The following is a 13,062-nucleotide window of genomic DNA, read 5'->3' as shown; positions in this document are numbered from 1 at the left end:
AGGCTACACGCTCGTAGCATTTGGCTCCATCTACAAAAGAAGCAGCAAGGCTACGCGCTCTGAGCATTTGGCTCCTTCTACAGGTCTGTAGAAGAAGCCAAATGCTCTGAGCACATAGCCTTGCTTCTCTTCTCATCTGTTACCTCCTATCCTTACGGTGACATCACTTCCGCCGTACATTCTATGCTGGGTAGTGTGGCATCCTGGGGCCCCACCAGGCTCCCAAGCCAACCATCTCTCTGCTGAGCAGCTGGAATAGATGACAGCGGTCCTGCAGGACAGTTTTAGGAGGATCCACATCCAAAGACTAATACCAGATGAGCACTTTTATATTTCACCTCTTGTAAGTGTTATTAAACCTTTGCTATTAAAACCTTTTAAACTTGGATACTACACTTAGCTGTCGCTTTCTTTTCTGCTTCTTTCCATGTGATTCACAACACAGTTGTGGCTGTGTAGTATTACACTACACAGCCAGGCTAAACATTTTTTTTTTTACTTTTTTTGGTTTGCAAATCCTTTTTGTCATTTCTTCACATCCAGCCTGCTTCCTGGACAATTAAACAAGATTACTATATTTCTCCAATGAGCAGACTAGCTACAAAAGAGACTGTAAAGCTGAATTATGGAAAGTGCAGAGTAATCTTTCTGACAATGCAGTGTTGCAGAAGTGTGCCAATTACAAAATCATAAATAACAGAATTACGCATCTTTTGATAGGTAGAACAGTTCACATATCTGTATTTCAACTGGATATTTAACCTTGGGTTTTATACCTCTTTGTTACTCTAGAAGTCATATTAAGAGTCATGTTAATTTTTTGCAAGGCATACTTTTAAGTCATGTATTTAGATTTAAGCTTAAAGAAGTATAGTAAAGGTTGTTTGGCTATACTTCTCCTATTGATAACAGGTTCGTTCTGCCCGTACATCACTCAGCCGGTCCAGGCTCAGCCTCTCAGCGGTCCACCTAGAGCCTGAGCCATCCCCTCCTGCCCCCTCCACAGCTCAGCGCTCCAGTGGCTGACAGTGATGGCTCTCTGCTCAGAGAGGAGGGGGAGAATTGCGCGATCAGTGGTTTTTGATGGCTCAGTTCTCAATGCAGAGCCGATGGATGAATGCTGCATCCACCAAGGTAAGTATAAAGGTTTTTCGTTTTTTTTTTTAATCCTGAACTTCTATTTTAAGATCATTCCACTCTATAAATTATACATGTAACATATTTGTTTTACTTACACAAAAACATAGACACATTGTTTTTTAAAGAGCAACCATCAATTGCTTGCATTCAAAAGTCTCACTCATGTCCAGTATAAACGCACATATCCTTTAGTTCAAATAGGCTCTTACTAGAGAATGTATTGTTACTCACCTGAGTATCCGTGAAACATTTGTACAGATGTCCTTATCATTAATGTATATCTCCATAAGAATACATAAATCAAGTAAGGCATTGCATGCAAGGAACTTTAGCCTTGACTGTGAAAGATCAGCAAGATTCCGTAATGTTGCAGTCAGCTGTATAAAATATGTATCAATATGTCAACACCATTATAGAAGATAAAACGCAATAAGGTTTGGCGATACTGTCTAAGTAATAGGAATCTTTGCTCAAAAAGCATTGTATGTTTGAAAGTGGTAAAATAATATTTGTCTGTCAAAATTCACAAACCATAGGGTTGGATATTTAAAAAAAAACATACATTTGCTGTTTGCTTTTTAATGAATACATACATTTATTTGAGGAAGTGTTTGTATTGAAAAAGGCAGAAATATTGTTAGTACTGTGATATTCTTTGTAGAATTTATATCTGGCCGACTCGATTCTTAAAGAACGTGTACATTAATGTACCACCAGTAACCTCACATACATAAGGTTAAAACATAACACTTATCTAGCAATTACAGACATCGAGTGGCTTTTCTTTTTATCTAGGTGAAGGACAACCTGCTGCTTTTAACAAGTGAGAACTGGTAAATTAAAGTATAGCTAAAGCCAGTGGTTTTCCTTTTGGCTAGCAATGAAAGGAATAAACCTCTGCCATGTTTTTTGCCACCTGTGTCCCCATTTGCAAAATTTTAAAGCGGGGGTCCACCTATCTATCGTTTTTTTTTTTTTTAGTTCATTCACAAACTTTTCTTCTCAGCATTACATACTCACATATTGTGTGTAATATGTCCGCCTGTGTCAGATTTTGTCGGAAAGAATAACTTATATTATTCACTGCAGGCGGTTTCCATCTTCATTGTGGGCATTTGAAGCCCACAAGCCATTTATTTCCTGGATGTGGTGAATGCTGTGCTCCCAGCATTCACTGCTCGTTCCCGCACATGCTCAGTGGCATCCTGGGAAGCCTGAGACTAGCTCCCAGGAGTCTGGGAGAGGCTAGAAACATGCCTACTCCCACGGGAGGAGAACCAGGAAGTGCAAAGAAGAATAGAAAAATAAAAGGTAATTACGGCGATTTAAATTTTTTTAAACGGCATGTCAGCATCTAGGCAAGGAAGAGAATACATACAGATATTGTTCAAAATTTGGGTGGAACCCCGCTTTAACTTCCGGTTCTGTAGACAAACTAAGTAGTGAGAGAAAATCCTTTTAACATGAGAAATGCCCATTTAGATTTCCTCTCTATACCTGTTTTGATGACAACAAAGATTTTGGAATTTTGGCTTTTCCCTGCTTTAAGTCCCAGAGACAATGGCCAACTAGAAAAAGGTTTCCAAAAAGAGATGATAAATCATTAAATCTTTTAAAGGATAAGTTTATCTTTGTACAAAAAATAATAAATGCACATATTTTTGAAGGTAGAGGAGCCTGTAGAGCATTGCATCAGCGATCAAGAGATTGCAGATGCCATGCAGGTCTCCTGCACGCTGTCAGTATATCTGCTTACCCGTAAACCCCTACACGTAAGCTGATATTCACTGACAGGAAGACTCAATGAACTACCATAGCGCCGTAGTAGTTCATTAAGAACTACAAGCTGACAGCCACTAAGGCTGTCAGGACTGGTAGTTCCAGTCATACACAGGGCTCTGTGTATTATCGACACGCCCGTGTGGGCGGAGCCCCGCATGGCCACACTCTTTCACAAGCTGATGGCTAGTACGGGGAACTTCTCCTCCCCATACTGCTGTCATAGGGAGGAGGGGCAGCGGGCAGTGGCTGCAGCACATGAAACACGTTACATGTTCCACCCTAACATTGGGTTTAACATGTAAAGTGTTCCCAAAGGTGAACTTAACCTTTAAATACAACTTTTATTTAAGTAATACCTAAACCCCAATTGAATGTTCAGTTTAAATTAGCTAAAATTAATTCCAAGTTTATCAAAACAGTAGGTGTAAAAAGTCCTAAAGAGGAAGTAAACCGCCTATACCTTTAGGTAAGCCTATAATAAGGCTTACCTATAGGTACTGTAAAAATCTCCTAAACTTGCACTGTTTAGGAGATATTTACTGTAGACTGCGCCAACTATGTCTTCAGCGTATTCGCTCTGAAGGAACGGCCACTGGTGCCGCTTCTTCGGAGCCCTGTGCCGTGACTGACAGCTCCCGCACGCATGCGCGGGAGTGACGTCATGTGGCTCTGGCCAGTCGCAGAGCCAGAGAACACAAACCCGGAAGGAAAACAGGCAAAGATGGATGCAGAATTTATATCTGGCCGACTCGATTCTTAAAGAATGTGTACATTAACGTGTACATTTACGCTCTGCATAAATCCAACATGACCTGTGTTGAGTCAGACCTAGAACTCTCTAATGAGCTTTGATGATTGCAAAGGTCTGACTCCTTAGGAGCAATGAGACCACTGCTTCTTTAGTGGCGTTTCAGATGGCTGTCAGGAAGGGGGTGGGGTCAGCTGTACTGCTCACCCGAACTGTCCCAATGCAGCTAGATGGGGCTGTACAGATGCTGCAGCCATGGTACTTTGCACCCATGGGATTTTTAACTTTGGGTGCAGAGTTTATGGGGCCACTCAGCAACTGCTTGCAACATAAGCAATTGTGGCGTGGTAGTGCAGCATTATAGGGGTTAAAATCAGGCAGAGAGAAGGTGTTATACATTTTTCGCACCGCCTGTCAAATGCCCACCAAAATGTGATTCTAACACAGATCACTCTTCAGAGGGCACTGTGCGCCACAGCAAGTCTGAAAGAGTCCTTACAAATAGCAAGAGTGCCACTCTGCATCTGCTAGCATTGAGCACCTTTTGTTTTTAAACACCTGGCATGTATTTACCACTACAATGGTTTTCATTTTCAGTCAAGTGTTCAGATTCCCTTTTAACACAAACTTTCATTTTGAAGAAACCTCTGTTCCTGCCTGATCAAGATGTACACCCATATTCATACAAATTAGTTTCCAAAGGTATGCTTCAGCTTCTATATTATATACCAATATAACTACATACAGTATCTCACAAAAGTTAGTATACCCCTCACATTTTTGTAAATATTTTTATTAAATCTTTTCATGTGACAATACTGAAAAAAATTACACTTTGCTACAATGTAAAGTAGTGAGTGTACAGCTTGTATAACAGTGTAAATTTGCTGTCCCCTCAAAATGACTCAACACACAGTCAATGTCTAAACTGCTAGCAACAAAAGTGAGTACACCCCTAATTGAAAATGTCCAACTTGGGCCCAAAGTGTCAATATTTTGTGTGGCCACCATTATTTTCCAGCACTGCCTTAACCTTCTTGGGCATGGAGTTCACCAGAGCTTCACAGGTTACCACCGGGGTCCTCTTCCACCCTCCATGACATCACAGAGCTAGTGGATGTTAGAGACCTTGCACTCCTCCACCTTCCGTTTGAGGATGCCCCATGGACGCTTAATAGGATTTAGGTCTGGAGACATGCTTTCCCAGTCCATCACCTTTACCCTCAGCTTCTTTAGCAAGGCAGTGGTCCTCTTGGAGGTGTGTTTGGGGGTCATTATGGAATACTGCCCTGCGGCCCAGTCTCCGAAGGGAGGGGATCATGCTCTGCCTTAGTGTGTCACAATACATGTTGGCATTCATGGTTCCTTCAATGAACTGTAGTTCCCCGGTGCCAGCAGCACTCATGCAGCCCCAGGCCATGACACTCCCACCACTGTGCTTGACTGTAGGCAAGACACACTTGTCTTTGTACTCCTCACCTGGTTGTCTCCACACACGCTTAACACCATCTGAACCAAATAAGTTTATCTTGGTCTCATCAGACCACAGGACATGGTTCCAGTATTCTACGTCCTTAGTCTGCTTGTCTCCAGCAAACTGCGGGCTTTCTTGTGCATCATCTTTAGAAAAGGCTTCTTTCTGGGATGACAGCCATGCAGACCAATTTGATGCAGTGTGCAGCGTATGGTCTGAGCACTGACAGGCTGACCCCCCACTCCTTCAACCTCTGCAGCAATGCTGGCAACACTCATACGTCTATTTCCCAAAGACAACCTCTGGATATGACGTTGAGCATGTGCATTCAACTTCTTTGGTTGACCATGGCGAGGCCTGTTCTGAGTGGAACCTGTCCTGTTAAACCGCTGTATGGTCTTGGCCACCATGCTGCAGCTCAGTTTCAGGGTCTTGGCAATCTTCTTATAGCCTAGGCCATCTTTATGTAGAGCAACAATTCTTTTTTTCAGATCCTCAGAGTTTTGCCATGAGGTGCCATGTTGAACTTCCAGTGACCAGTATGAGAGAGTGAGTGATAACACCAAATTTAACACACCTGCTCCGCATTCACATCTGAGACCTTGTAACACTAACGAGTCACATGAGACCGGGGTGGGAAAATGGCTAATTGGGCCCAATTTGGTCATTTTCACTTAGGGGTGTACTCACTTTTGTTACCAGCGGTTTAGACATTAATGGCTGTGTGTTGAGTTATTTTGAGGGGAAAGCAAATTTACACTGTTATACAAGCTGCACACTCACTACTTTAAATTGTAGCAAAGTGTAATTTCTTCAGTGTTTTCACATGAAAAGATATAATAAAATATTTCCAAAAATGTGAGGGGTGTACTCACTTTTGTGAGTTACTGTATATGTACATCATATAAGCTGAACCTAAACATAGACACAAAGAAGCACTGCAATGAGAACAGGTAATATATTCTTTAAACGTAAACAGAGTTAAAATTCATCTTTTTTTCCCTCGCACTGTCTCCATTGTGCTTGAAAGTAGATCACACAGACTTCTGCAAAGACAAGATTCTACTTTGCATTTACTTTCTGTGGTCTGGTGAACCCCTAAACTCAAAAAATGTGAATAAACACTAAAATCTGTGTGGGGGGCTCTTTATCCAATTTTATTATTGAATTTTGAACTTTCCAGGTAAAACACGGGTTTATTGAGTCATTTGTGCAAAGAAAAATACCTTAAATTGGTCTTGTCAGAAGTGTATTTTTATTTGCAATTTACAGATCGCCAGCAGCAAAACAAGATAACAATTGTGTATAATCTAGCAAGAGACCATTTCCTTTGCCAGAAAAAAAGGAAAGGCCTACCAAAAGCAAACAAGATAAGGAAATAGCTATGAGAAAGAACAGACCTGTACTACCAGATGGCTCATATCAGAAACCATTTCTGGGCTGCTGTTGAAATGGATGATCTGCTTCATTAACTCCAATAGAATTTCCACTGTTCGTTTTCGAAGTAACTCGCTACGGAGAGCTGTATTCCCAGACAGAAATTTGATAGTTCCCAAACAGTAAAGGAAGGCTTCACTGTTAGCCTGGACATCTTCATTCTGTAGGACCTCTAGTAATACACCTGAGGAAAGCAGAAGATTAGATATCAAAACAAAGTATGCAAGAAGCTTGTGTAATGACCAGACTCTTTATATTACATCTAGCAAGAGAAGGGTTTTTTTTTTCCTTTTTAAAAGAAGATTTATTTGAGTTTTCAAGAAACCAAACATTAGACAAATCAACATGTGATTGAACAGTACATGTTGTATCACTGGAAGGGTAAAGATCAACCTGAAGATGTCTAAAGTGGAGGGGGTGGTGGAGGAGGGGTGGGAGTGAACCCAAGCAGAGTTTACATAACCAGAGCTATCAGAGAGCTCGGACCATCTAATGGATGAGCATAAACATAAAAAAAATGATGCTTTAAACATTGAACATAATCCCTATTAGCCTCCTGAAACAATCCACTGTTCCTGTGCTAGTGTTGCCTGGACTTAAAATGTAATGAATAGTAGCTACATAGCCTCCATTCCATAGTTCCATAGGGAAAGGGGCCATGAATGGTTAGGATAAAGCAAAGATGTGGCCTTGACATTGGTCCTAAAAGGTTATTGTGGTGGATCCGAAAGCTTCCTAGGTGTGCGGTAGATCAGTAAGGCTGAGTCGTACAGATGTTGGTAGTGCTTTGCCAATAAATGAGAACCATTTGTGATGAAAACAAATTGATTTCCTTTGACCCGAGCAGATCAGGTCTAGTTTCTCTATCCTGAGGAGACTTAGCAGGTCCAATTTCAAATCTTTAATAGTGGGAGGGAGGGAAGATGTCCACTTTGAGGATTGCTCTCCTAGCAGCCATGTAACAGGTAGATAGCCATCCTTTTTGGTATTGTATGATCTTGGCCCGTGACCTAGGCAGCTCTAGGTTAGGATCTTCTAGGGATCCAAATAGTAGGGGGTAAATGTTCTTGTAAAGGTGAAGCCCGAGGACTGCTGCAGCGAAAAGCTCAACTTGATTCCAGAAACGCGAGATGAGAGGGCAAGACCAAAGCCTGCGGAGCAGGGAAGGTCTGCGTTTGTTGCATAAAGGGCAGTTAGAGACCTGGATGGTCTTTGGAAGTTGGGGGTGGGATGTATGCTTGGTGAAGGATTTTGTATTGTTGTTCATGCCAAAACTGGTTTGTTACAAAAGCATAGGTGGTATTGTAGCCTTCCAAGATGAGTGTAATGCCCTGTGCACATGAGCGGAATGTCCGACAGAAAAAGTCAGACGGAAGCTTTTCATCGTCTATTCCGATCATGTGTAGGCCTCATCGGACTTCTTTTTTTGAAAATTCTGACAAACCTAGAAATTAAACATGCTTTAAATATTTCCGACGGAACCAATTCCTATCGGGAAAACCGATCGTCTGTATGCTGTTCCAACGGACCAAAAACGACGCATGCTGTGAAGCAAGTACGAGACGGAAGCTATTGGCTACTGGCTATTGAACTTCCTTTTTCTAGTCCCGTCGTAAGTGTTGTACGTCACCGCGTTCTGGACAGTTGGACTTTGGGTTGACCGTGTGTAGGCCAGACCGCTTGAATGGAATTCCGTCGGAGTTACCTTCGGAGTTAATTCCGACGGCAAAACCGGTCGTGTGTACGCGGAATTGGTGCCTCTGGAGATTGCAAATCCTTGTTCCAGGAGATGGAAGTGGTAGAGTGGACTGGTTTTGTAAAGAGAGAGTTCAGATGTTTCTATAGATCAGCCATTTTATGACGGTGCAGATCCAGGAAGGTGTCCAGGAGTGAAGTTTTGAAGCGCAAGTTTCTAGGAGGGCATATACTGCCCACAAAACTTTTTGCCTGGTGGATGTAAAGTATGTGATGAGATGGTATCTTGAACAGATGTAGAATTTGTGAAGGAGGAAGGTGTTTCCCTGAGGAGGCATCAAATAGTTGAGCAAAACTGGACAGGCCATGTGAGGTCCATGTGGAGAACACTGCATGTCGCTGTGCCTGAGGAAATGGAGGGTGACTGCAAATAGGAAGATGGCAAGACGTGTGTGTGTGTGTGTGTGTGTGTGTGTGTGTGTGTGTGTGTGTGTGTGTGTGTGTGTGTGTGTGTGTGTGTGTGTGTGTGTGTGTGTGTGAGATTTCAAGTTTTTTCCCCATCTCTCTCTCCAGGTCACAACTGTGTCCCAAAAAAAATTGGATTTTTTCTACAGCTTACCTGTAAAATCCTTTTCTTGGAGTACATCACAGGACACAGAGCCGGTTATTATAATAATAACTACTTGGTGAATGGACACTGGTAGATCAATCAAACAGGAAGTCCTCCTCTGTATGACCCCTCCTACCAGGAAGCACATCAGTTTTGTAGCAAGCAATAAATTCCCAAAAAGAGGGGAGGGACCTCTATGTCCTGTGATATACGCCAAGAAAAGGATTTTACAGGTAAGCTGTAGAAAAAAAATCCTATTTTCTTTAATGTACATCACAGGACACAAAGCCGGTTATTATAATAACTACTTGGGACATCCCAAAGCAATATCCTTGAGGGGAGGGAAACACCATCATAGAAACTGCCATCAGAGAAGGACCTACTCTGCTATTTATAATATGCTAAGGCCAAAGGCAGTATCTTCTACGTTATTGACATCGACCTAGTAAAAAATCCTGTAGATGTATAAACCAAAAGATCAAAATGTGGTCTTGTACACCTGGGCCACCAACACCTGATGACGGATGGCCCAAGATACTCCCCCACACCTGGTAGAGAATCTCTCCCCAGAAAAAAAAAAATGGGTTTTTGCCATTTAAACCATAGACATCATTGATTAACTGGCAGATCCAATGCTAAATATTCAACCTGGATGCCGCCTGCTCTTCCTGGGCTCTTCTGGCAGCACAAATCAGGATTCCTGACATGTGCCGACAACTCAAGTAGACCCTCAGCATCTGAACTACCTCTAGAGTAGGTAGCGATCTTTCGTCTGCCGACTGTGGATTAGGAGAAAAATAAAAAGCAAGACACTGTCCTGATTCAAGTGAAAACTATAAACCACTTTAGGCAATAAAAATGGATAAGGACAAAACATCACCTTATGATGCGAGATCAAGAACGACTCCTTGTATAAAAGAGCCACCAACTCTGACAGTCCACTTAGTGAAGTGATAGCAACCAAAGAAGCCACCTTCTGAGATAAAAGGACTAACAGAATCCCCCGCTTGGTTCAAAAAGTGGCCTCTGCAAGGACAGTCAAGATCAAATTCAAGTCCCAAGGACACAGGAATGGCCAGACAGGGGGGACTGTCCAAGTTACATGCTGTATGAGGTATGAAACAAGGAGTGAGAAACAACGGCATCTGGAAAAAAATGGATAGGGACGAACTCTGACCCTTAACGGTACTTAAGGCCAACTCCTTTCCTCTACTGATTGGAGAAAGAAAAAGAAAATCTCCCACTCACATATTTCTGCGGGTGCCACTTCCTGGCTTCACCCCAGGCAAAAAAATATTTTTAAGTCCTGTAATTGAAGTTCCCCGAAGCTGGCTTCCAGGGGCTCAACAGTGCTGAGATACAGGACTCAAGACCATCAGGTTCCACTGGACTGAAAGTGTCCAAGGAGCAACCCCCGCAAGACTCGCTATGTCAGTGTACCAAGCCCTCCTGGGCTAATTCGGCCAACACTAAAATCATTGTTACCACCTCACGGATTCTTCGCAAAAGATGTGGCAGAATCCGAAACAGGGAAAAAATGTCAAATAAGGGAGAACCGGACCTTAAGGTGTTACCAGTACATCTACCCCTATTGGCAGTCCCAGACACACCTGTGCCAAACTGTTGAAGAACTTGTAATCTAGTAGATTCCCCTGCAGAGTTCCCCCTGTCACTATTCTATCCCTGGAATATGTATTGGCGATAGAGACAGCACTTTTACTGACCCAGACAGAATGTGGTTTACCTCCCTGAGTCGCATGGCCTCTGGTGCCGCCCTGGTGGTTGATATATATGCCCGCAGAGACATTTGCAAATTCAACCTACAACTGGTTTGCCCCATAATCCAGAGCAAGGCATACTGGTCAAAAATTCCAGGCTATTGATGGACAGTATTCTCTCCTGTGGATATCAAGCCCACTGAACTGTAGCCAGCTTCAAATCAACTTAGAGAGACTGGCATCAGTGGTTATTTTCCAAATTCCTGAAAAGGAAGAACAACCACCACCAATTTTTGCTGTGCAACACCCCGGAAACAGAGCCTTCCAACAATCCAATGCCTGGATCTTCAAGTTCCAGACAGAGAGAATGAACCTCTACCAAGACCTGGAGTAGGGCTGTATGTAGGGAACATGCTTTGACCTAAACACAGCTTCCTCCTGTAGAAATACATCGAAGGAACCCCTGGAATCGACTGCTGAGCAAAGATTATTGAGGTAATGAGTATTGAGGTGTCTTCAGCAAGCCCAGCACTGGGGCTAGATTCTTTGTGAACCCTTCGGAGCTGTGGCCAACCCAAAGGGAAGATTCACAAAAAAAAACCCAGCTTTCCACTGCAATTACAGAAATCTTTGATGAGCCTGGAGACAAACCGCCACATGAAGATGTGCGTTTACAGATGATTATGGACCCCAAAATCTACTTCTTTCAGAGAGGTCATCACTGAACAGATCTAGCCTATCTGAACACAGAAGGATGTTCAGCGGCTTGAGATTTTAAGATATGTCCCTATTTGGTTTTGGAACTGCTACCATTTAATTGTCTCACAATAATGAGCCCATAACTTCTGCTCCAAGAGCAAATGCAAGGCAAAAGACTGACTACTCTGTAGCAGATCTAGGCAGTCCCAAGAGGTGCACTTAACCTACCATGTTTCTGCTGGCTAAAGATGGAACAAACCACCTCAGAGACTGCTCTAAGATCCTCCCAAAACAAAGCCGCCTCAGGATGCCTCCCTCACCCAGATGGGGAAAGCTTACAGTATCTGGTATTCCTGGGCAGTCTTCCATCTATATACTAACCAGGCTTGATCCTGCTTAAGCTTCAATCAACCGAGATCAGGCATGATCAAGGTGATGCAGCCGCAGTCTGACAAAAAATGAATGCGACAGGAAACACTGCAATGCCGAACACCACAGTGGCTCAGATGCACCCAACACCATTGTTCATCGGGAGATGTGGACACCGCCAGATCCCTGAACCTGAGAGCGGTGCCCCTGCCTCCCCCAGCTGCCTCTCTTTTCTGGAACCATTTAACTGGTATAACAGGTAAATAACGCAGCAACTATATTAGCCAACCGAATATACAGTCCTCCAAGGAAGCAGGCCCAAAACAATGTTGGTTTACCTCTATGCAACCCCTTAGGTCTGCAAGTACCCAGTTATGCAAGTGCCTAGGTATGCAAACATGCAGGTATACAAGTATTCTTGCCAATCATGCATTTATGTATGCAGTACAAGGCCAATAAGCACACACACACACGTACCCCCAGGCAAACAAGCATATATGCATGTAGTCCTAGGCAAATAAGCACATATTTATGTAGTCCTAGGCAAATAAGCACATATGTAAGTAGTCCTAGGCAAATAAGCACATTTGTATGTAGTCCCAGGAAAACAAGTACATATGTATACAGCTTAATGTAAATAAACATACATATGCAGTACAAATGAAAACATGCCAGCATGTGTTTAAGCAATATGCATCTAGGGAAGCATGCATTTATGGAAGCGTGTGCTTATGCAACTATGCAGCCAAGCACATATGCATCCAATTTAGCCTCTATACTGTTTCAGAACAGTGAAAAAAATAAGCTTCTGCAGACCAAACGCAAACTATACTGGAGATACAACCAAACATGTATAATTAAACATGCATTTAAGCAACAAGTTTGCAAGCATGTATACTACGCTGCACCTGCCTACCGAACAACACTTTAACCACTTCAGCCCCGGAAGGATTTACCCCCTTCCTGACCAGAGCACTTTTTACAATTTGGCACTGCGTCGCTTTAACTGCTAATTGCGTGGTCATGCAATGCTGTACCCAAACGAAATTTGCGTCCTTTTCTTCCCACAAATAGAGATTTCTTTTGATGGTATTTGATCACCTCTGCGGTTTTTATTTTTTGCGCTATAAGTGGAAAAAGACCGAAAATTTTGAAAAAAAATGATATTTTCTACTTTTTGTTATTAAAAAAATCCAATAAACTCAATTTTAGTCATACATTTAGGCCAAAATGTATTCGGCCACATGTCTTTGGTAGAAAAAATGTCAATAAGCGTATATTTATTGGTTTGCGCAAAAGTTATAGCGTCTACAAACTAGGGTACATTTTCTGGAATTTACACAGCTTTTAGTTTATGACTGCCTATCTAATTTCTTGAGGTGCTAAAATG

The 13,062-nt window shown here is 42.5% G+C and overlaps 1 protein-coding gene across 4 annotated transcripts in view; it reads right to left on the bottom strand.

Annotated features, from left to right (window-relative positions):
- The window catches only part of ARMC2 (armadillo repeat containing 2), a 271,525-nt gene that overhangs the window by 48,451 nt on the left and 210,012 nt on the right, over window positions 1-13,062 (bottom strand). For all 4 annotated transcript variants that reach the window (XM_073627047.1, XM_073627048.1, XM_073627044.1 and 1 more), the window contains 2 exons: window positions 6,545-6,765; window positions 1,372-1,517 (listed from right to left, as the gene is read on the bottom strand). In XM_073627047.1, coding sequence (XP_073483148.1) covers window positions 1,372-1,517; window positions 6,545-6,765 — 367 coding nt within the window. The remainder of the gene's footprint in view (window positions 1-1,371; window positions 1,518-6,544; window positions 6,766-13,062) is intronic.

The sequence above is a fragment of the Aquarana catesbeiana genome, linkage group LG04 (genome assembly GCF_042186555.1).
Source record: "Aquarana catesbeiana isolate 2022-GZ linkage group LG04, ASM4218655v1, whole genome shotgun sequence".
In the NCBI taxonomy this organism is placed as follows: Eukaryota; Metazoa; Chordata; class Amphibia; order Anura; family Ranidae; genus Aquarana; species Aquarana catesbeiana.
The sequence above is the reverse complement of the archived record's forward strand: the minus strand, read 5'-3'. Positions and strand labels throughout refer to the sequence as shown.